The sequence below is a fragment of the Carlito syrichta genome, unplaced genomic scaffold (genome assembly GCF_000164805.1).
Source record: "Carlito syrichta isolate Samal-C Ts95f unplaced genomic scaffold, Tarsius_syrichta-2.0.1 Scaffold308876, whole genome shotgun sequence".
Lineage (NCBI taxonomy): Eukaryota > Metazoa > Chordata > Mammalia > Primates > Tarsiidae > Carlito > Carlito syrichta.
Genome location: NW_007252972.1, coordinates 632,869 through 656,683, shown reverse-complemented (window position 1 = coordinate 656,683; position 23,815 = coordinate 632,869). Strand labels below are relative to the sequence as shown.

Genomic DNA, 23,815 nt, shown 5'->3' with positions numbered 1-23,815 from the left:
GCCACAGGGGGATATGTGGGGATGGACACCTTAGGGTGCTTCCAGCCTGAGGGTCCAGGACCCTGATGGAGGCTGCTCTTCAGGACAATGGGCAGTGCTTCCCCAAGCCCCCAGAGACCACTCATGTCATCCACTGGGGCTCCAGGGTCTCTTTAGGCTGGGAGGCCCCACTCTGCAGTTCCACTCCAGCCCAGCCCAAGTCAGCAGAGAAACAGCAACACAAACGCTCTGAGAAGTTTCATTGTTTTATTAACAAAATCTTACAAAAAGAGTCTGTCTTCAGGGTAAGATGGCAGAGTGTACATGGCCTGGGTAGACATTTAAGGCCCGGTCTGTGTGTTGGGGGGAGGTGACCACACCCTCTTGAGGTTCCTGGGGTCTCCCCAAGCCCCAGGGCTTCCCTGCAGCCTTTGAGTGTAGGTTATGGCTTATGTGCAAAAATAAAATCTGGGGGACTGGTAGGGCGCAGAACCTGTCGGGGTGATCTGCAGAGATGGTACTTCAGAATTTGGAAACCCCAGCGGACAAGGAAGAAGGCAGAACCCCCAACCAGGGCCTCCTCAGGCGGCAGGTGTGAGTAGACTGCCAGCACCAGGTTGTTGGTGCTGTGGCAGGGATGGGGGTCCAGCCCTGGACAACACCAGGCAGGGCAGTGTGCCTAGAACAGCCCCAGGAGCAAAGGCTTCTGGGATCTCCTGGGGTTGGGTTTCGGGTCTCTGGGCCGGAGCAGGGGCTGGCTCCAGCCTCAGGGCTGGTGAAAGGCTCTGGCAGAGATGAGCACGCAGCGGGCAGGGCTTCTCCTGCTGGGAGGGAGGTATGGCCCAAGGCGACCAATCTCCAACTCTGGCTGCAGTGGCTCTGGGGGCGGGCAGCTGGTGGCCAGCGGGGCGGGCTTAGTGGCAGGCCCTGGCCCGCACACTGGCTTGTCAACCCCGTCAGCTCTTGGGGCCGAACTGGGGGCGCTGCCTTCTGCCACAGTGGCCTTTTCTCTGCAGTTCCCCTCCCTGGGCTGTCTGGGGTATTCTCCTCCTGTGCAGACAGCTTAAAAGATGAGAGGGCGGGGAGGTGCCAGGCATAGCAGCAAAGACTCTGTGGGAGCCTTGAGACCTGAAAGTCGAAGAAACAGGACGGTCAGGGCACTAGTGGGACAGCAGCCAGAGCTCTACAGGGAGGGGCTGGAAATGGCAGAGGGAGCTGCTCTCTCAGGGTGGAAGCCCTAGGACCCCAAGTGAGCCGCTCAGCTTGCCCAGAGTGTAGAGAATGCCCTGGAGCTTGGAGGATTTGGGGGCCTGGGGAGGAACTCATTTGGTCAGGACAGCTGAGGAACAGGGTTTGAGTGTTACCTGTTGTCATCTCCTGGCTCCAAGGGTGTCGGCTGCTGCCTCAGCCGGATTTGAGGACTCAGCTCCTCTGGGACCCTTCGCCTGCCACGGGTGAGTCATGGAGCCGAGCTCCGATCCCTCTCCAGGCTGGCGTGAATCACTGGTGCTGGCGGAGAGAGAGTATAGATCTATGTGAGAGCTGGCTCAGCAAACTCCTACAGCCCCCTCTCATTCTTCCCTAAGGCCCCTCTGCTCTTCCCCCCTCCTCTCCTGCCACCCCTACCCCTTCCCTGTATCTAACTTGCTGGGGACACCTCTGAGTCTCCTTGGGCTCTCCTGAAAAATGGCCTCTGTGCCCTGCCAGCTCTAAGATGCCCCCCGGGTGGAGCCATGGGGCGGAGGCTCACCTGAGTGGCCAGGAGGCACTGGGATGTCAGGTCTGTTGCTGCTTCTGCATGTGGGGCTTCAGCTCTGGCCTGGGAGGAGGAAGCCAGGCTGCTTGAGGCTGACCAGCTGTCCTGGGAGGCGAGGAGGGTGCCAGCTGGTTCTGGGGATTCCAGGAGAGTGCGTCGTCACTGGAAGTCAAGTTTCCCTCTGCACTGGTTCTGCCTTAGCTTCTGCTCTGGGGCATCCTGTGAGCTTGGTGGCCGCTGGCCCATGCTCAACAGACACTTGGTTTTCTGAGTGTCCAGCGGGCCCAGGAGTTGTAGCAGAATGAGGAGACTGGGGCATTCTATGATGGCCTGATTGTGTGGAGGATGGGCCCAGGCCAGGAAGACAGACGGAGGGGAGGGGGCGGCAGGAGCCCTGTAGGGGAGAGGGACTCTTTTGCCATTTGAGGCATTGCCCACATCTGAATAACATGAGTCTGTGCGAGTTGGACCAGGAGCACAAAGGAGTTGCCCAGCTGACCCTGGGATTCTCTTGCAGGAGTCAACCCCAGCTCAAAAGTCCTTGTTGGCAAAGGCCACGGGCTGGGTGTGGTGGGCAGGCTGGGGGCTCCGGGCTACCCTCTATTCGGGCTGGGTCCGATCACTGGCTACGGACTCGTTGGTGAGGGCAGGTGTGACAGCCTCGGCCTCATCCTCAGCAGGGGGATGGGGGCCTGCCGGCTCTGATGCCTGCTCCAGGCCGTCCTGCACCTCCATGCCCCTCTGGATGAGCTGCTCCAGGGTCTTGGGCAATGGGTGGCGCAGGAAGCGCTTGAGCTTGGGCTGCAGGGTGCCCACCACGTACTGGATGATCTCCTCTTCCTCGGCGTCCACGTAGAGGGTCTGGTACAGGTCCCGCTTGCGCCACAGGAACTGGTCCAGTGGCTCACCCTGCTTCTGCGGCAGGTCCAACTCACGCTGGATGGCCTCCCGAGATAGGGTGCCTTCGCTATACTGCAGGAACTCTTTCTTGAACTCCACCCAGTTCTTCACCGAGCCCTGCTTGAACTCCCACCACTTCTTGGCAGGCCCATTCATGTGGTTCTGGATCTGCGACAGCCAGTACTCCTCGGTGCCACCCACCTGTCGCAGGTACTCTTCCAGGTGGCTCAGGAACTCCCGAGGGTCCTCGAAGATCTGTGTGTCCACGCCAGGGCTGGGCTGCCCATCTTCGCCCTGCACCCACGGCTGGTACTGCTGGGCCTCAGCTGGCTCCTGGCCGGGCAGCTCCCCGGCAGCAGGCGGCGGCGTGATGGCATAGGGGCTGACCGTGTAGTCGTAGCCATCGGCCTCGTAGCTCTCGGGACCCCCCACGCCCACGGAGACGGTGTGGCGGGCTGGCTCGCTGCCCACCGGGTACTTGCCGCCCATGGACTCCAGGCGGTCGGCCCAGCGCTCCAGGCGGTAGAACACCTCCCGCCACACGTGCATCTCGCGCTTGACCCAGCGCTCCAGGTTGGCGATGGTCTCCTGGCAGCGGTACAGGCAGGCCTTGATGGACTTCTTCCAGCGCTGCGAATCGCCCGTGGGCACGTAGCCGTCCAGGTTGTTCTCCAGCTTGCCCACCGACCTGTGCAGCCCCTTCAGTTCACGCTCCACCTGCTTGGACACCTCCGTCAGCAGGTGCCGGTGGGTCCTCCGCACGTGCTCCAGCATCTCGGCCCGGCACTTACCTATCTGCAGGATCACGTTGGGCTTGGCCGCCGGCCCGCCCCGCGGCCCGGGGTAGGCGTGGAGCCCCCCGCTCGTCATGTGGTCCAGCTCCATCTGCGCTCAGGTGGCCGGGCGCTCCGGACAGGCGGCAAACTCTTCTTGGGGCGGACGGAGGGAGAGCGCTGGCGGCCGGCGGTGCCCCGAGGCCTGCGTCGGAGGGTCCGCGTTGGAGCTGCCCGGAGCGTGTGTCTGTCGCAGTGGGACCGGAGGTGGGGCCGGCAGAGAGCGCCCGGCGGCAGGTCCTACTCGGCAGCGGCTGCTAAGGGCGGACTCAGCGCCAGTGCTCTGCGCTCAGCCGCAGCCGCCGGCTCTTTATGCCGCCAGAGCGGCCCGTGGGCGGACCCCTCGCCGAGCCCCGGCTCTCATTGGCCCAACCGCAGGCTCCCCGCCAGCGCCCCGCCCGCGCCCTTGCAGGCCCCGCCTCCCGCGCCCACTCGCGCCCTCCCCGCGGCTCGGAGGCAGGGCCCGCCCCCTGCACACATGGCCGGACCCGGGGTGACTAATCCCTCCGCGCGCGCTGCACCTCCCACCCCGATGGTTGGACTCATTCAGCCTGCGGGGACAGGAGAGACTGTGCAGCCAACGCCCCCCCCTCACTAGCTCTGGGGAGCCAGGAACGGGCAACCCAGGCAGGTTATCCGGTTACCGCCTGCCCTCCCCCCGCCGCCCCCAGGGTCTCATGCTCAACTTCCTCCTCGCCACTAGCCTCTCCCTTTCCTGAGAGGGTAGTGTGGGGGGAGCTGGACACCGATCTCCTGAGTCCTCACTGCCCCTGGTCTAGCCCCCTCTGGTTTTGCAGGATGTTCAGTCAAGCCCTGGCAAGCACCGTCCCCCATCACACCCCCTTACCCTGGACTGAGGGGTTCAGTGAGTCTACACAAGGGTGTGCGTTCCTAGATGTGACTTTGAGCTCCTGCCCACCCCTGCCTCCAGGACTTAAATCCTGGGCTTGGGCTGGTGCTCTGTGCTCTGTGCGTGGGACATGCTGCCTGGCTGAGGCTCTCTATCTGGACACCTGGCCTTGATGTGAATGTGTGACACCTGTCCCTGCGGCAATGGCTGAACAGGACTGCCCGATGCCCCTGCGCTCAGGTCTTTGGTGAGTCCCAAGACCTCTGTGTTTCCAGGAAAATCTGGCTGTGGCTACCTGGGGGTAGGGGGGAGGGCGCTACAGGGATGAAGGTGTCATTCAGCCCACAGAAGAAAACTGGGCCCTGAATCTCTGGAGCCTAGTCAGAAGCTCCAAGACTTCTAAGAAGATGGAGAAGGGAGGAGGAGGGAAGGAAAGAGGGAGAGGGAAGGAGGAAAAAAAGGAGAGAGGAGAGGGGAGGGGAGAGAAGAGGAGAGGAGGGAGGAGGGAGGAGGGAGGAGGGAGGAGAGAGACGGAAAGAGGTGGCAGCAACGCAGTGCAGTCAGGAGAGCCTAGGAAAGCAAAGGACCATATAAGGATCGGGGCTCCGGAAGCTGAGATTCCCTAGGGAGGGAGGCCCCCTCTGCCTGCCTGGCAACCTGGTAGCGGCAGAGGGACGCTGTTCCTGGGTTACTCTCATGCAGGCTGGTCGGGAATGGGGTCCTCAGATGTCTGTTCCCCACATCCAGAGGCACACCCACAATCACTGACAGTCAAGACACCTTGTCCCTCACTGCCAGTGCCCCTTCCCTCTCAGACATACACGTACACACACACAAAGCTGCACACTCATATTCCCCGACACTCATACTCCCACATGCACACTCATACCCCCCACTCACAGCCCTACATACACACTCATATCCCCCACTCACAGCCCTACATACACACTCATACCCCCCACTCACAGCCCTACACTCATACCCCGCTACACCAGCCGCCCCACCCCCACCCCCAGTTCCCCCAGCCTCCTCTGTCTTATTCACACACTGGGAGCACAGGTGCCCACATTCCTTGGAATCCTGCTCCCTGTCCACCCTGGGAGCCCCCTTCCTCTCTGCTCTCCCAGGGAGTCCTCTCCCCTCAGAGCCAGTCTGTCTTCTTCCTTCCGCCCTTGGGGGGAATGTCTTTCTGGCAAAAATCCCCCAAAAATGGCTCTCCTGGCATTTCTAATTAAAGGCAAGTGGGTGGACAGAGAAGGGAGGCGGAGGGGCACCTCAGAGCTGGGAGGGGGAGACAGGCAGAGAAGCCGCCAGCGCAGGGACCAACCCAGAGCCCTCCCACTGTTCCCACTGTGGAATCCCAGGCAGAGGAGGCTACAGGCAGGGTGTATGTACTGTGAGATGCCCAGCACCTGGTCAGCAAGCATCCCGGCCACTGCAGGTCTGCATGAGCCTGGAGTGAGCCTGGGTCTGAGCCTGAAAGTGCTGGTCTGAGGAATGGTGCACTGACCATATGTGTCCATTGTGAGAGCCAGCACTTTAGTGACCAGGGACCAGCCCCCCATCCCCTACCACCACCATAGTTTACAAGCCCTTGTGGTACTGAGTCGCCTGACTGGCTATTGGCCCCAGCCAGGGCACTCTGCTCAGGCCTCTGGCCAGCAGTGGCCTCCAGCATCCCCCTCACCCCCACCTGAGGCAGCTGCAACTAACAGGACTTGGGGGAGGGGGAAGCTGAAGAGGAGATGGGACTGGGGGGGGATGCGTGAGCTAAGTTTGAAAATTGTAACCTGGGGACGACAGCATGAGCTGGCACTGCTCCCTGGGTCTGGAAGGCCAGCACCAGCCCCTGTCTGGGGAGCCAGGCCTAGAGAAGGGGGACCAGCTCCCAAGGGCCCCAGCCAGCAGGGCAGGGCTGGGCATGAGCCAGACTTCTTGGTGAGGATTCCTGGTGCCCAGTGCCATGGGTCCCTGACCACCCCTGCTTCCCTAAGGAGAGAGACAAAGGTGAGGTTGCCAGTCAAGACCATGTGGCCATGAGAGATCACGGGGCCTGTTCTGGACAACACAAGGGTAGATGGGGGTGTGGATCACATGGAACCCCCCTTCCCTACCCCTGCCCAGCAGGGTCTGCACAGAGGCTGTGAGCACACGCTTGAGCTGACAAGTGACAGGCAACAGCCACTGCCGGAACACTTAATCGCTGCCCAATTATCGCTCCAGAAGCCCTCACCGAACCCCCGCACTGGAGCCTTGAAAAAAGAGGCCAGGCTGGTTCCCTGCTGCCTGAGGTGGGGATGGACCTCTTATAACAGGGGTTTGCCCGGCCCTTTTCTCCAGCCCACTCCCACTCTTGCCCATTCCCTGGCAAGCTGAGGTGAGCGTCAGGCCCCCAGTTCCCAGCTTCACCCAGAGCAGGATGGCCCAGGGTTGCAGGCTGGGGAAGGGCAGATGGAGGTGGTGGGGGGCTGGGTCTATGCAGGTAGGAGGAGGGCCTGGGGGACTCCCGCTCTTAGAGCCAAGCTGGTCTGCTGCTGTAGGGGCCTGACAGCTCTGAGGCCTCACCTGCCCAAAAAGGAGGGGTCCTTCAGGGGAGTGGGGGCGGGCCTGGTGACCCGAGTCAGCCCGAGGCTGAGATCCCAGTAGGCCCTGGCTCAAACAGTTCTCCCAGGTTCTGACTAAGATGCTAAGATGCCTGTTTCTAGATGGGTCTCCCTCCCAAATGCAGAATCTCAGGGAGCCCCATGCCCCAGTCTCTAACCTTCCTGTTCAGGCCCTGGGAGTCGTGAGTCCCCCCCACCCCTCAAGACGACACTGTGATAATTCCCACAGAGCTCACACTGGCCTCTGGGGACCCATTCATGCTGACCCTCTATTCCCCACCGCCTGGGCCCCCAGAGGTGTGTGGGGAACCTGCTCAGCAAGGTAACTGTGTCCTGAGCCTCCTGCCTGCACCTCCCTGGTCTCCTTCTGGGGGCACACTCAGCTGCCCCTGCCTGGTTGTGAGTGTAGGGTTTCCACTCTTTCCCACCAGGCCCACAGGCCGGCACAGCTCTGACTGACTCACACCACGTTACAGGCTGCCAGGTGTGTTCTCGGGGTGGGGGGATGGGGGGAGACTGCTGACCTGGGAGCCATGCTGCTCCCTCTCTGCTGACCCTGCTCATCTCCCAGGGTGTTGGCAATGAACACTACTCAGCAGCCAGAGTGAGCACAGGCTCCTTTAGAGGGGTGAAGCACACATCCCCTTGCTCACATGCACAGACTTGCGTGCACACGCAAATGCAAGCACGCACACACACACACAACCCACTCCCATCATTCAGCGTGTACTCCAGGGCTCATGCTGCTACCCTTTGGTCTGGGCTGTGTGGCTACCATCCTGGTTCAGTGAAGGTGGGGGTGCTGGGAGACTCTGTGGTAATTCCCACAGAGCTCACACTCGGGACACAGTTACCTTTCTCTGGGAGAGAAAGGCCAGGCTGACCCTGTGCCACTGCAGGGCCAGGTGCCTTGACTAGATTTCTTGATGGACAGCCTCTCGTCCATCCTCTCACGCCAGGTGTCCTTTGATGTCTGGCTCAAGAGTCTTCAGGCTGCTGAAGCTGCTGACCTCTGACCTCAACCCACAACCTGTTCCCAGTCCCCTTACCCGCCACTGGGCTCTTGGGCTGGGCTCGTACTCAGGTGTTCTCTCTTCCTGTTACTTCTTCCTCCTAAGCACAGGGCAGGGCTTTCCAAGCCTCCCAGCCTCGGTGACTCCCCCACACCACTCTATCCCAGGGCGGGTGGCACCGTGTCTGTGTGCTCACAGCCGAACCACCTGAGTCTTGAGCAGGGCCCGACCCAGAGCAGCCATCAGCAAGGGTTTGAGAAACTAATGAAGTAATGGACCTGTCTCATCTCTTTTGAGTCAGGAAACATTTGGCAGTTGTTCACCTGAGCCTCAACATTCCATCTGTAAAGTGGGGTGACAGTGCCAGGGCCTGGGTGTCCAGTGAGGCTCAGGGCCAGCAAGGAGCTGCTGGGGCCCCAGGAGCCTCATCCCTGTTCTCTTACCCACCTGGTCCAGCCCAAGCATTCTCCCAACTCATCCTACAGGGACCCCCTTGTCAGTGTCACTTCTAAGACTTGAGAGGTGGGAAGGTGAGCCCCATCCTCAGTTCTTCAGAAGAGGGGATCTGGGGGCATCTCCACCCCATCTGCCTCCTAAGGCTGAGCTGGCGCTGGAGCCCCGGGTGTCTGTCCTGCTGTGGTGGGGGGGCAGCTGGCAGAGGGTGGATCTGGGTCCAGGCATCTGGGAGGACACCTGCATCCTCCTGCTGGCCCTGCCTCCCCACAGTCCCTGCTCTGTGGGGCCACCTCCAGTGGGGATGGGGGCCAGGAGAAGCAGAGACCAGAGCTGGAGGGTAAGACCCCTCCCTCCAAGCATGGGGGATGCGCAGCGGGTTAGGGCTGAGACTGAGAACAAAAAACAAAGGAGGAAAAAGAACTGAAGTGGGAAAATGAAGAGGCAGAGAGGCCAGAATGAGACTGTCCCACTTGGCTGCTTGAGGAGACACCCTCACTCTGGCTTCCACAGAAGTCCTAGAGGTGGGGGAACCTGCCTCAGGCTGCTGAGTGGGCAAGTGACAGAGGTGGGGTGCTGTACGTGAAGCCACCTGCCTGATCCCCCAGCCTCAGCACTGCTGTGGCCAGTCTCTGAGAGGTCCCTGGAGTGGGCTTGGTTGGAATAGAGCAGGGGTCTTGGGAGACCCCATCAGTGCTGGGCACAGCTCCTAAGGTAGCACCAAGGGCCAGGATAGACCCGGAGACGTGGGGTGGCTCGAACGCTGGTGCAGGGGACCAAAGCCATGGCCTTGAGGCCAATGGGAGTCAGAGGCGCTGGCAGGCCGAGGGGACTCAAAGCTCCCTCTCCCTCTGCAGCCTCCCCAGGCCCTTGAAGGTGCCAGAACATTTTCTTTCTGGGCCCCCTCCCTCCCTCTCTTCTTCCTTCCTTCCTCTTCTCCCGGTTTGGCAGGCTCTGTGCTGCTGCATCCCTGTCCCTGGAACAGTCAGCCTGTTCGTTCCGGGCCCCCACACACCAGACCCTCCTCCCTCCTCCCTCCTCCCTTCTCCTTCCTGCCTCCTGCCTCAGCACCTCCTGGTCCAGCCTCCAAGGAAAGTTTTGTATTTTTCCGACAATCCTGGCACAGCTGCGCTGCCCTGCAGGCGTCCCCTCTGGTCTGGGAGGCTTGTCAGAACCCAGACCTCCACTTACCATGGGCAGACAAGGACACCGGGGTGGTGGGAGACCCATCCTCAAAAGGCACGTATTCCTTACCAACACAGCCCCAGCTGCTATCCACATGGGGAAAATCAAGACCCGGAGAGGGACAGGGACTTGCCTGTCACACAGCAAGGAAGGCCAGAGCCAGGGCAGGAAGTGTGTCTGGGGTCTGGAAGAGAACTTCTGGCTCCCAGGGATGTCCCATGGACTCTTTCATGTCCTGTGTGACCATAAGTAAGTTGTCTCAGGCCCCACTCCTTCCTGGTCTCAGCCATCCCTCTCCTGCTCAGCCCCATGAGGTGATTTAGTCCTTCAGTCCACAAACAGTTCCTGAGCCAGACTTGGCAGGGACTGGGTCAGGCAGAGTCATGTTCCTGGTGGAGGTGGGGTGCGAGGATGTGTAGAGCACCCTATAAAATAGAAGGGCTTCACCATGCCCCCCACACAGGCCCAGAGAATGCCTGACTGAGTGTGGCCCTCGGCTGTGCTGCAGGCTGGGCTACCACCCTTTGTAACCTGTGGGGACCTGCTCAGCTCCTTGGAGCTCCCCAAAGAACACCCACAGCTGTTTCCTTCTGGAGAGTCTTGGGGGAGATCAGGCTGGCCCCCTCTGATTGACCCTGCTCAAGCTGGGACAAGGGAGGAGGGACCATCTGGGTATCGAAGGTGCAGATCTTGGGCCCACACACCAGGAGACGGATGTGATGGCAGGAACAGTGGCCGGGGGCTGAAGCCCAGAAGGCTGTCCATGGGCACCCTTCCCCTGGCAAGTGTCTCCTCAGCACAGCGGGTGGCTCCTGCCTGGTCTGAGCTCCGGGTGAGAAACTAGGTGCCTCCCACCCCGCATCTACTCGAGGCGCAGTGCGACCTCATGCAAATCACTCAGCCCCTCTGGCCCAGAATCCTTGTCACACAGCAGACAGATTGAACTAAATTTGTGTTCCTTCTCAACTTGGGTGGCATGGTAGAAGGTGAGAAAGAGGCGACTGGCACTGTGACCACAAGGCTTCCTCCTCACAGAATGCCCTGTCCACTCCACTGCCCACTAACCCTGTTCAATTAACAAACCCAGTGTTAACACCTAAAGACTCAGCTTTACTTCAAGTGTTTCCTGCTGCTCTCTGCATCTCCATTTAAATCTCTCCCCAGTGCTAGCCAGGCTGCTAGCATCTCAGCTCACTTCCGGCACCTTTCAGTGTTGTCTGAATCTGCACCCAGTGTCATCGCCTACAGGAAGGCTTCCTGGCCTCCCAGTGCCATGTTGATTGAGTCTTCTGCGTGCCTTGCCCCCTCTTGGAGCTCCTGAGCACAAATGGTGTCTTCCTGTGTGTCTGTGCAAGTTTGTGACTGTATGAGTGGAGTGTGTATGAGTGTGTGTGAACACGTAGATGTGTGTGTATGAGTGTGAACATGAGCATGTGTATGAGCATGTGAATATACGTATGTGTGAGTGTGAGCATGTGTACAAGTGTGAGTGTGCGCCGATGGGGGTGTGTCTTTCTGACCTGACTTAGCCAGGCTTCTCCTTGGACACCTTCTGGGGCAGGTCCTGAGTGTGCTCCGGGCACATGGAATCTGGTTCTGGCCCTGCAGTGACTGCCCGGTCAGAGATGCTCCAGCCCCCAAGTTGTGTGAAGCCAGTGTCAGGGAGGTGAGGAGGGACACCCTTGTGAAGAGGACAGCTCAGGGGGTCAAGAGGCAGCAGGTTGGCTATCTGGGCTTCTGGGCTCTGCTTATCAAGGGCAGAGCATGGAGGGCAGGGGAGATGGGGGAGGGATAAATCTGGGGGCCTGCTTTGCCTCAGCCAGGATGCCAGCCTCAAACCAGTGACTGTGGAGAGGAAGGAGGACAGTGGGGGCAGGGAAGGACAGGCAGATGAGGAGCGGCTTCAGGAATTGCTGTGACCCAGGCAAAGGGCCAGGTTTGAGGGCTATTTAGAGGGCCAGGGAAGAGGGAGCAGCTGGGAGTCCCCAGAGCTGGGTGGCCAGTATTGAGGGGGGGAAGTCTCACCAGGAGCCACTAGGGTCTGGTCCCAGGGAGTTAGAGCCTGGCTCTACCCCCAGCCACCTCACCGGGTCCCCAACCAGGCTGGGTGCCCACCCCCCGCCTCCCTAGACGCCCACCTGGCCTTGATCGTGCTGCAGGAGCCCCGAGGGTGGCTGCCCCTCAGTCAGAATGGACGATTCACTGCCATCTGGCCAAGGCCAGACGCCCCCGAGCTGGGGGTTCAAGATACCCGTGCCAGAGAGGGGGTGGCACCCAGGACAGCCCACCACCCCCGCCCTGGCGGCCCCACTTTCCTGCTGTTCTCTGCATCTCCATTTAAATCTCTCCCCAGCACCAGCCAGGCTGCCAGCATCCGCAGCTCACTTCCGGCGCCATAAAAGGAGAGAGACTGAGAATAGCTTGGCTGTGACGCGGCGAGGAGCTTCCCCACGCAGGCAAGCTCTGCGCCACCCTCCTGCCTGCCCGCTTGCCCGCCGAGGGGCTGCCCCGAAGGGACCCCAGCCCAGCCCCAGCCCCGATGGCCAGAGCCCCGGGCAGGGAGGCTAGAGGCCTAGGGTCATGCTGTCCCTGTCGCCGGCTCGTGTGTGACCCTGGCAGGTCACTATACTCCTTGGACCTCGGTTTCCCTGTCTACCTGCTTCCCATGGAGCTGGGCCCACAAGGGCAGGGCGGCTGGGCATGTTGCTCTCCCAAGGAGGTCTCAGCCCTGCCCAACAGCCCCTCTGGCTCCTGAAAAAAATCCCAGGGAGCCTTCCACAGGCTGAAGGCTCTGTGCAGGACTTGGCGTGGGGCTGACACATGGGGACAGTCATCGCTTACTGAGTACCTGCTGACACCAGGAATTGGGACAGCTGCTCCCCCATCACCTTGACCACCCTGCTGAACACCATCCCATGAGGGAGATGCTGAGACCTGGAGGGCAGCAGCTTGGGAAGCGACTGCCACCGGTGGACAACCCTCACCTGGCCTGAGTCCATGCGAACATCCATCCTGAAGGTCAGGGAAGGCTTCCTGGGGGAGGGGCCCACAGGGGCCTGTTCTATTGGGGGCAGCAAAAACCACGGAGCTTGAGTCCCCTTTGTCCATTGCCTTCTGGTCCCCTCGAGACCTTTGGTCCCCGCCACTCTTGTCTGGCTGGCAGCCCCTCCCCGATTTCCTGGCTCCTCCCTCCCCTCCCTGGGGTCTGGGACCAGAAACCCCTGTCCTTCTCAGCGACTAGCCTCCACTGGGCCAGCTCATCTGCTCCCACAGGCCACCTGAGGTCTCTCTTCTGGCCTCCTGACCTGGGTGCCCCAGGCCAGTCTTCTCCCACCTCTTCCTATTTTCTGGGTGTGGGTACTTCCCTGTCCACTCCAGGCCTCCCAGGCACCAAGCTTGATCCACGATCCTCAGCCTCACCCAGAAGGTGCTTCCTTCAGCCCAGCATCTGCGGGGCCAAGGCCTCTTCAGCACCCAGGTCTTAGCTCCAGTCCCTAATGGGATATCTTCTATGGGCCGCCATCAGCTAACTCTGGGCCTCACGCTTGTGTGAGACTCAGTGTGAGTGGAGGGACATGTGATGGAATGCAAGACTGGTGACCTGGGCAGTCACACAGGGCCCTGAGTTTAGAAGGGCCCATGCTGGGCTTAACGCTGTGCTATTTTACTGATTTTTGAACAAAGGAATCCAATAATTATGCCACCGGTCCCTCCTACTGGGGTCCTCCTTTTGGTCCTGGGATGTGGGTGGAAGGGTCCACTGTTCTGTGGTCCCTCTGGAAAAGCAGGTGACAGCAGAGGTCATGTGGGAGAAATGGAGGGGCCCTCCCTCATGTATCTCCCTGAACAGCTGGGAAGGCAATCACCATCACCCCATTTTAAAGCACAGATGAGACAAGGGGTTTCCCATGAACCTGGTCCATGGTAAGTGGCTGAACAGTGATTTGAACCCAGAATCTCCTGGCTCTGAGGTCACCAGTACTTATCCTACTGTCCCTGTCATTTGCCGCTATCAAGATCTGGGACTGGGCTCCTCAGGAAACCCTCTGAGCCTCAGCTTCTTCAGCTGACCATGAGGGTTGCCTGCTGGGGAGGTTCAGCCTGGGTCAGAGGCCAGGGCAGGTCCACATGGGCAGGACCAGGGCCAACATGTCTCATGGCTGGCATGAGCCCACACCCTTCTGCTGCATTCTTGGTCCTAGGATGCATAGGGTGACAAACCTGGGGCCTGGGAGGGTGTAGCAGACTGAGCTGCCTGAGGGGGGCCACAGAGCCCTGGGGGAGACTAGGAGAGCTTGGAGGTGGGGGATGGCTGGAAGAAATGCATCTGTCTCTCTGACACCCACCTGTCCCACTATGTGCTGGTGCTGAGCCTCTGAGGAGCTGGACGGTGGGTTAGGGAAGGTCAGGATGGGGTCAGCCCCTGCCCAGACCACTGAGCCTTTCTCATGCCCTGGAGTGGGGCTGGGCAGGTCTCCTCTCCCTTCCCCACCTCTCTGCTGCTAGCAGAGCTCTGTGACCCTGAAGGGTGAAGAATTGCCAGATCACAGAGAAGGGGTACACAGCCAGGCTATAATGGGATGCATGCCCTCCATGTTGCCCCATTGTGCTTCTTGAATTTCATGGATTCTTCTAAAAATGCATTTATTTCTTCCCTGAACCGAGTCATACTAGGGATCTAGGCCTGGATAGAGAGGTAGCACTTCAGAGGATGAGCCCTCTTAAAACAAGGACCAGGGGCATCAGAGGAAGGTGGGCTGTCGGTTCAGTCTGGGTCAGGACACACAGTGGGGCAGAGGCTACTCTGGTCATGGCTGGCCAGCTTGGGCCCCCATCCTGGACCAGGCACCTGGCCAGTAGCCTGAGCCTGCCCTGTGTGCAGGTGTCTTTCTGCAGGTGACATCCTTGCTCAGAAGGGCCCTGGAACTTCTGGACAGCCATTGGGTCCCCCCTTGAAGGGGCTGTCGCAGCTTCAGCTGCTCTCCTAGACCGTGAACCCCTGCCTGTGTCCTGGACTGACCAGATGTGCCTTAGAGGCCCAGGTGCCACCTACTGGCTGTCTTCTGTCTCACTTTGTCTCTTGCTTTTTCCCTGGGTCTCTGTCTCTGTCTTTCTAGCTCTTCCCCATCTTTCACTCTCTGTCCCTGCCCGTGCCTCTGTCCTGCCTCTCTGTCTCTCTCTGACTCTGTGTCTCTGCTACACTCCATGTCTCACTGTCTCCAGGCCTGATGCCCTCTGGATCTGGCCACTTGACCCTCCCTGCAGACATGGACCTTGTGGTCATGCTGCACCCCAGAGGGAGCAGGGAAGGAGGGGAAGGCGGGCCTTTCCAGGGGACATGCGGACTGAGGTCGGGGGTGCAGATCATGGGCCCAAGAGGAGAGAAGAAGGAGCAGGTGAGGAGGAGGGTCGGCACATCCTTGGGGGCCAACTGTTTCCACCACCCCCACCACATCCCCAAAGATCTAGGCGAAGGTCTCCGGCCCCTGGGGGATGCCCCCTTCAGCTTCAGCCCACCCTCGGATGTGTGCCCCACCCCAGAAACACACCTCCTGAGCACCAGTAATGTGGGCTTTTCCACAGCCTCCCAGCAGCCTCTTCAGGCCCCAGACCCACTTCTGGAGGCCGATCCCCTGTCTGGAATGCACTCTTTCTTTTGCAAAACCTTCTGAGCTAAAAAGCCTCAGATTTCCTTCTGCCCTCCCTGGGGAGCTGAGAACATGGAGATTCACTTGAGGGACTGTGGGCTTTGAACTAGGTCCGCCCCTTACCTCATGGTCCCACCCTCCCTTCAGGGGTGCTCATCTACCCTAGAATCCCCAAGATGTCCCCATGACCTGCTTTGTCGCCCACAGCTGGGTATGGCGGGGAGTTAGCAAGGGGTCTTATCTCCCTCCAATCTAGAATGGCCCATTCCAGGGTCTAGGCAGGGCCTGGGAGATTGGCAGAGCCCAGGGTGGAGGTCAGACAAACCAGAGTCTGGGCAGAGGCCCAGAGACAACAGAGAGAACAAGGGGAGATGGGCAACTTGGGGCAGACAAGAGGTTCTCAGGGCCCAGGCACTTCCACCAGAGCAGAAGGTGGAGACACAGGCTCTGGGCTCTCAGCCCAGCTTCAGGACCCATCTGAGCCAGCTCAGGCCAGAGGTGGAAGGCCCTAGAGGGCCCATCACCACTGCAGCTCCCACTGCCCTATTTTCATAAGCAGGAGCCACTCCAGGACTCGTTAATCTCCCAGGTTTCCCGCTGTCCAGGAGGAGCGAACTGGAAAATGGGCCCTGGATTTATAGCCAAACCACCTTACAAGGAGACTGCATTATTCTAAATAAAAATAAAAGGCTGTCTCAAGAGCCCATGAGGATCTCTGTGTCTCCACTGGGGAAATGAGGCTGAGACTAAGGGAGGGAGGAGGTGTCCTGGAGAGCCCTCTCCAGCAGGCCTGTGGACTCCAGGTGCTACGTGAGGTAGAGAGGGGTCAGATGCCAGACACTCCTCTCAACAAGGAGCATGCCCTCTCAGGAGCTGCTCAGGCTCTGTTCTGAATTTTGAGTATCTCATTGGAGAGTAGCCATAATCGTTGCCATAATCACTTCCTCCAAACACTGCCAGTCATCATCTCCATCACCATCAAAACCACTACATCTACCACCATCACCCTCATCACCATCCCAACTGCCATCAGCACCATAGCCTCCCATACTGCCACTACCAACACCGTCATCTCTATCACCACCACCATCACCACCATCAACACCATCACCATCATAACTACTACCATTATCATCGCCACTACTACCATCACCACCACCATCACCATCACTGCCATCACCACCATCACCAACAACACCATTACACCACCAACAATAACAATATCCCATCGTCACCACCATTACCACATCATCACCACCACCATCATTACCATCATCACCACTATCAACACCACCACTATCACCACCACCACCACTATCGCCATTACCAACCTCACCATCATCACCATCACCACCACCACCACTATTACCATCCCCACCATCACTACCACCACCATCACCAACAACAATCCCATCACACCAACAGCAATAACAATATCCCATCATCACCACCACCACCATCACCATCATCAACACCACCACCATCACCACCACCACCACTATTGCTATTACCAACCTCACCATCACCACCACCACCACCACCACCGTTACCATCCCCACCATCACTACCACCACCATCACCAATAACAATCCCATCACACCAACAGCAATAGCAATATCCCATCACCACCACCATCACTATCATTACCATCACCATCACCACTATTATCATAGTCATCACCACCTTCATCACCATCACTTTCATCATGCCATCAGCATCATCCCCATTCCCACCATATCCAACACCACCACCATCACTAAAACCAGCACCTCGCCACCACCACCTCTTCTACCGCCACAGCCATCATCACAAGCGCCACACCACCCTACACCATTACTGCCACCCCACCTTCATTCCTGTAGCCAACATCTCCATCCACAAATACTACTATTGTCATCCCACCACAGCCACCATTGTAACCATGACCTCTCCCAACATCATCACCACCTCCCACACCCTCGCCATCCCCACCATTACTCCCATCAGTCCTATAACCACCAGCAAAATCACCACCTCATCACCACCTTTACAATCCACCAGTACAACTACCATAACCATCATCACCACTGTCACCATTGCTACTGTCTCCACCACCATCACCACCATATCCATATCCATGACTTTCCACTGTCACCACCTCATACCTGTGACCTCTTCACCATCACCAACACTATAGCCATGAGCTCCCACTGTCACCACCCCATACCCATGAGCTCTCCGCTATCACCACCCCATACTTGTGATGCCCCACTGTCACCACCACCACAGCTAGGACCTCTCTGCTGTCACCAACCCAATACTAATGACCACTCTGCTGTCACTACCCCATGCCTGTGATCACCTTGTCACCACCCCCACCATAGCCATGACCTACCCACTGCTGCCACCTCCACATTCATGACCTCCCCACTATCACCAACACAATACCTGTGACCTCCTACTGTCACCACCACAACTATGACCTCTCTGCTGTCACCAACTCAATACTAATTACCACTCCACTCTTACCATTCTCATGCCTGTGACCTTCACTGTCATCCCATCAACACAACACATTCCACCACCACCCACACGATTACTGTTATCACCACCCACCATCACTGTCATCATTAACATCTTTTTTTTGAGTTGGAGTCTCACTCCATCACCCAGACTTGAGTGCAGTGGCACGCTCATGGCCACCCCAGCGTCAACCTGCTGGGCTCCAGCGATCCTTCCGCCTCAACCTTCCAAGTCGCTGGAACCATAGGCACATGCTGGAACCATAGGCACAGCTAGTTTTTGATTTATTGTAGAGATGAGGTCTCACCAAGTTGCCCGGGCTGGTCTCAAACCCACAGGCTCAGGCTATCCACTTGCTTCAGCCTCCCAAAGTGCTGTGATTACATTCTGACATCACTGAGATCTTAATCACCATTACCACACCATAGCCATTGCCATCTCCCCCTCACAGCCACCATCTTTATTATCAAAATGATCACCTCCAACCCCAGGTTGCTTTCTGGCTGGCAACGGATTTTACTGGTGAGGGGTAAGAACTTTTAGGGAAACAGTTCTGGGTTCAAATTCCATCGTGGTCATTATTGGCTATGTGACCTTGGGGGTGCTTTTAAATCCACTTTCCTAATCCACAAAAAGGGCAGGATATTCCAATTCAGACCTTTGTTTCCAGTAACACGACAACCTTTAGAGTGACATATTGGCTGCCAGGCCTCCGGAGGCATTGGGTGGGGCTGTCAGTCCATGCAGTCCTGTCTTCACACTCCAGCCACTTGAAGGGTCTCCCAGGAGTACATGAATCCTGGTGTGATAGTCAGCTGATCCAGTGATCAAAACCATGCCTTATTGCCAAGTCTCTGGAAGATTCCACTTTGTTTTAAAGATCAGATGAAACCACAGCTGGTGAGTGGCTTTTGGACCCAGGGTGGGGCGTGGAAGACTTTGGCACTTTTGAGAAGTTTTTTGAGCATGCCCTTGTAGGAGCCTGGCTTCTAGCACCTGTTTCTGCAAACAAGCTGAAAAGACATTTCTGTTACTGGAGAATAAAGTTCCTCTTTCTGTGAGTATCAGAGCTGAGGGGGTCTGACGAATTGTGAAGCATTTGCTGAAATACACGTTTTGTGCTCTGACATCTGAGTTTCAATCCTCTCAACGTGAAATAGCTGAACAACAATAGGGAACCTGCCGGTGCTGCAGTAATCATAACAATGACAGTAGCGCCCACTTGAGAGGCAGTAGTGAGGATTAAATCTGGCAGTGCCTGGCCCAGAAAGTGCTCGCTTAACGCTTAATGTTAACTCTCTCTCTGCCGTGATTATGGTGATTATCATCGAGGTGGGTTTGCACTGGCCCTGGGCTGGGTCTCCTACTGAGAAACTCCATGGCCATCAAGCTTCTCCCAGGCCAAGGTAGGCACGTGGCAATGGCAAGAGGGTGTGGGAGAAATGAAGGGCACTTCCAGAGAACTATATGGACCACTCAGTCCTGGCTGAGCCCAGCTTCCAGATGGCAAGGGAACCCGAGACCCGGGAGCAGCCGTGGGCCGCAGCAGCTCAACCTTGTGAAATTCACGCCTTTCAAGCTTCCCAAGGACAACGCTTTTTTGTCTTTGTTTCTAACTAAAAAGTATTAGTCAGCAGAGCGGCACGTCTATGAAGAGTGCCAAGTGACATTGCTGCACTGCTTTATTAATAAATGGGAGGGGCAGATGCTTGCATTGCTGGAGACTGGCATGGCATCTCTTTCTCATAGAGTAACGACTTACAAGCACAAGCTACTTCCCAAAAGAACTAATTACTCATTCGACTTTTCTCCTGGCTTCCTTTCCCTCTCTCACCTCCCACCCTCCTTCTTCCATCTTTGGTTGGGTTAGACAGAAAAGAAAAGTTATCTTGCAGAAGCACTGTGTATGACTGACCTCCACCTCTGCCTTATAGGTGAGGCTGCTGAGGCTGAGACAGGAGGGGTCCCCAGAAAGAAGAAGAAGAAACAAGTCCAGGACCCAGTAGTGTGACTCCCCAGCCAGGGCAGGGGCCTGTCACGCCAGGTCGGCTCACCCCAAGTCCCAGAGGGCAGGAAGCTTCTAGGGGCAGGGAGGTCCTGGAGGCAGGGACCCAGCTTTGGGCTCAACCTGGTCATTTCCCTTCTATGGCCTCAGTTTTCTTCAATGGACAATGGGCACATTCAACCATGGTGTCCTTTTTTTACCCTCCCATCACCCGCCCAGTGTAAAATCTGAGGACAAGTGGAACACCAGGAATGGAGTTGATACCTCTTCTCCACATGGCTCTGGACAGAGGCAACAACACATTATCTCCCTTAAGGGCCTATGGGAAAACAAAGAGACAGGAAAACTGAAGCAGACAGTCATGCTGGCCCCTTAGCCTTTGTCTCTTTCTGGGCTGATGGCAAGGGGCCTAGGGACATACCACAGCCTCCAAGGTGCACAGCCTATAAGAGACTGGAAGTATTTCCCCTGCCAGCCCATGCCTAGGACAGGGGCTTGGAGGAGGCAAGGCCTAAGTTTGTGGACAGTCAGCTAGGCCAGTTTTGGGAGGAGTTCTCAGTCCACTCAGGGCCCAGAGTCGACAGTCAACGATCACCATCCTCATTACCACCTGTGACATCCACCTGGCCAACACCCTCATTGCCTCCACCAAAACCAAATACCACCATCACCAATATCAGTGTTGGCACAAACACCCTCATCACCACCCCCAATCCATCACACTTGACATCACCGTGGTGGTGGTTACTGTCATCACCCTCACTGTTATCATCATCACCGTCACTGATAGTGATCATCACCATCCACACCATCATCACCGTCATCACCGTCATCACCATCATCATCACCATCACCAGCATCATCGACATCAACAGTACCATCGATATCTTCACTGATATCATCATCCTCCTCACCGTTATCGTCAGTATCTTTGACAGTGATATCACCATCATCACCAGCACCAGAAACATCATCGGCATCACGGATAGTGATATCATCACCATCATCACCACCATCATCGCTACCACCGGTACCACCTCCACGTCATCACAACCGTCACGATTATCGGCATCATCCCTAGAACGATCACCTTTCCCATCATCACCTTCATTAACATCATTTTTTGTCATCCTCACATCTTTATTATCACCATCAACATCATTATCATCGCAGCTACTACCCTCACCACTTTCATCACCGATGCTCTCCATACCCAATTCCTACCTCTATCATGGCTATACTCATCATCATATAACTGGTTTTTTTTTTTTTTGAGTTGGAGTCTCACTCTGTCGCCCAGACTGGAGTGCAGTGACCGCTCCCGGCCACCGCAGCCTTGACCTGCTGGGCTCAGGCAATCCTTCCACCTCAGCCTTCCAAGTAGCTGGAACTACAGGCGCACAGTACCAGGCCCTGCTGATTTTTTGGTTTATTGTAGAGATGAAGTCTCACCATGTTGCCCAGGTTGGACTCAAACCCACGGGCTCAGGTAGTCCTCTCGCCTCGGCCTCTCACCATGCCCAGTCCATTGCATAACTGTTAACACCATGATCAGTATCATTTGTTCTTCGACCCATCCACCTTGTCTACCCATAAACCTTCCAGTCTTCCATCCAGCAATCCATTTCTCACCTAACCTCTTCCCCACTCAAGGACGGATATACCCAAATTGCAGTCTTCACAGAATCCAACATGTGCAGACCTCTGGGGCACAGCCCTCTAGAGGCTTTAACAGTGTGCCCTAAGGACTCTGTGGCCCAGAAAGAGGGATCACTAGAGCTGCTGAGGGCTTCAGGAAAAAGTCTGAGCAGCTGCTAAGGAGTAGGTGAAGGGAAGGTGACTGGGCAGTGGACATTTGTGTGAGCCTGGAAGATTCTGTCCCATGGAGCCTTTCCCCTAAGTGCAGGCAAGGGTCAAGAGTCCCAGCTGGGAGGAAGGAAAAAATATAGCTCTGGGCTGAGATGGAATGTCTGTGAAGGCCTGAGGTCCCAGGGCATAGAAGCTCTCCTTCCATGTCCTCAGTGAGAGGATCAGAGTCGTTGCTGCACTCCTAGTTTGTCACATTGATTTATCTCTTTTTTTCAACAACTCTTTTTTGGTGATTTCTTTTGGTGACAGCAGGCATTGGGAAGTCCAGAGGTGACTCATCACATCCCCGTTGTTGAGAAGTTCCTCGTATGGTTGAAGATGGCCCTTATCAGAGGTAGGAGGTGTTGAGAGCTTAGGGGTTTGGGGACAGCTCAGCCTTGGGGAGGGGCAAACACACTGAGCACTGGGACACCAGGGAAAGGAAACTGGGCAGCCCCCCACCAGTCATCTCACAGAGAGGAAAACTGAGGTGTAGGCATGTGTCCAAGGGAGCAGGGAGCCCCATCTCCCCACTCCTTCTACCTGCCCTAGCACCCAGAACTCCCAAGGCCAGCACCCCCAGTTTGGTGCGAGCCGGCTGAACACAGAGAAGAGGCACCCAGGGATAGGGGCTCACAGAAGCACCGCCCAGATGTCTTGGCACCCTAGCTCCCAACTGCAATCCAGGTTGGGAGGCCAAGCCTCCCACCTCTCCCCACTCTCTCTCTGAGCTCCCTCCCCAGGGAAGCCCACCTCTTGATCTGGCAGAAAAATTGTGCTGGGCCTGAGTCTTAAAAAATGTTGGCCAAGGTTGTCCTGCTCAGGCCTGGCTCACTGCTCCTCGCCCCCTACTTGCCTCCATGTGGGGGGTCATAGGGTCCAGCCCTGAACAGAACAAATCTGGCCATGTGCAGAAACCTGAGAGACCTGTGAGGAGTCACCTCCCGACCCCATTTCAGAGGCAGGCCCTGGGGGAGCACTCTCGGACCCACGGACCCTGAGCAGCCATGGTCAGCCCAGCTGAAAGCGGCCATCCTTGCCACTCCGGCTGCCAGGAAGCAGAGCTAGTATGAGGCCTTTTTTCGGGAAGGCACTGGGCAAGCGTTTGTTTTTTCAGTCAAGCTAACTTCAGCTGGTCTCACCCGAGGCTCTGGAGAATGAAACACATGAGGTTCCCTGGGGGCGAGGGCAACCTTCCAAACCCAGCGCCAGTGGGTCAGTGGCCTCCGTGGGTCTGGGGAGGGGCACAGCATCCCTCACTGATGAGGGCAAATCTCCAAAGAAAAGGGAGGCAGTGAGCTGGTGCCAGCTGGCACTCACGACAGCTGGGGGCGGGTACCATACAGCCGAAGTTATACATTGCTGGGTGACAAATCACCCCAGAACTTAGTAGCTCCCAAAGACAACAACTCCTTGTATCCTCTCTGTTTCTGTGGCTCAAAGATTTGGAAGGGCCGGGTCTCTCTGAGGCTGTAATCCTGCTGGGGCTGTGTCATCTGAAGCTGGACTAAAGACATCTCTGTCTAAGCTTGTTCACACAGCTGTTGGCAAAGGCTTCAGCTCCTCACTGGTTGTTGTCTGGGCTACTCATGGTGGTCAGAGGAGAGAGAGAACTCAGCAGGAGGGAAATCCGGCTCATTCTCCCAAGTCAAGAGCAGCCCCCCACACCATGCCAGCAGCAGGGACAATGACTGCATCCAGGTGGGAAAGGAGGGAGTGGAGGTTGGTCCTCTTTGCAAAGAACAGCCAGAATCATGAGGGTTTCTGAGAGCTGGGACAAAAACTCTGAAGAGGCAAACAAAACCCAAGATCCAGGCCAAGGGAAGAAATGGCCTGGGTCTGGTGTCCCGCAAGTGAGGGGATGTCTCTATTTTCTTCCTTCTCCTTAGCTCCTCTGTACTTATGTAGATGGGGTGGGCCTTGTCCCTCTCTGAACCTAGAGGGAGGGACCAGAGGGGAGAGGAGGGGGACCCCACTCCTGGGAGGCAGAGGCCTGTCCCCAAGCCACCTCTCGTGTGACACAGAGCAGCATCACTCCTTGAGCTTCAGTGTCCTTCTCTGCTGCTTCCTGGGAAGGAGCTCTCTGAGGGTGGAGATGAGGGAACAGAGACTGGGATGAGCAGGGGTGGAGTGAGAATGGACCCAGCACTTCTGATGTGCTGGTTCCAGCAAGGTTCACATGGTGAGCCTTCCAAAGTTTCTTTCCCATCCACACACCCTGTGTGCCCCCAACTCTCTCC

The 23,815-nt window shown here is 57.3% G+C and overlaps 1 protein-coding gene and 1 long non-coding RNA gene across 3 annotated transcripts; one reads left to right on the top strand and one right to left on the bottom strand.

Moving 5' to 3' along the window:
• Positions 1 to 229: 229 nt before the first annotated feature.
• Positions 230 to 3,731, bottom strand: ARC (activity regulated cytoskeleton associated protein). The gene is made up of 3 exons (XM_008066331.2): positions 1,730 to 3,731; positions 1,344 to 1,488; positions 230 to 1,107 (listed from the first exon to the last, which is right to left on the bottom strand). Exon 1 carries the CDS (start codon positions 3,518 to 3,520, stop codon positions 2,336 to 2,338), a length of 1,185 nt encoding a protein of 394 aa, XP_008064522.1. The 5' UTR covers positions 3,521 to 3,731; the 3' UTR covers positions 230 to 1,107; positions 1,344 to 1,488; positions 1,730 to 2,335.
• Positions 3,732 to 12,227: 8,496 nt separating this feature from the next.
• Positions 12,228 to 21,930, top strand: LOC103268726. 2 transcript variants are annotated; one of them, XR_002482433.1, is made up of 2 exons: positions 12,228 to 12,590; positions 21,849 to 21,930. It is a non-coding gene; the product is annotated as an uncharacterized LOC103268726 (long non-coding RNA). The 2 variants fall into 2 exon arrangements; XR_002482434.1 differs by having other exon boundaries at positions 21,846 to 21,930.
• Positions 21,931 to 23,815: the final 1,885 nt, after the last annotated feature.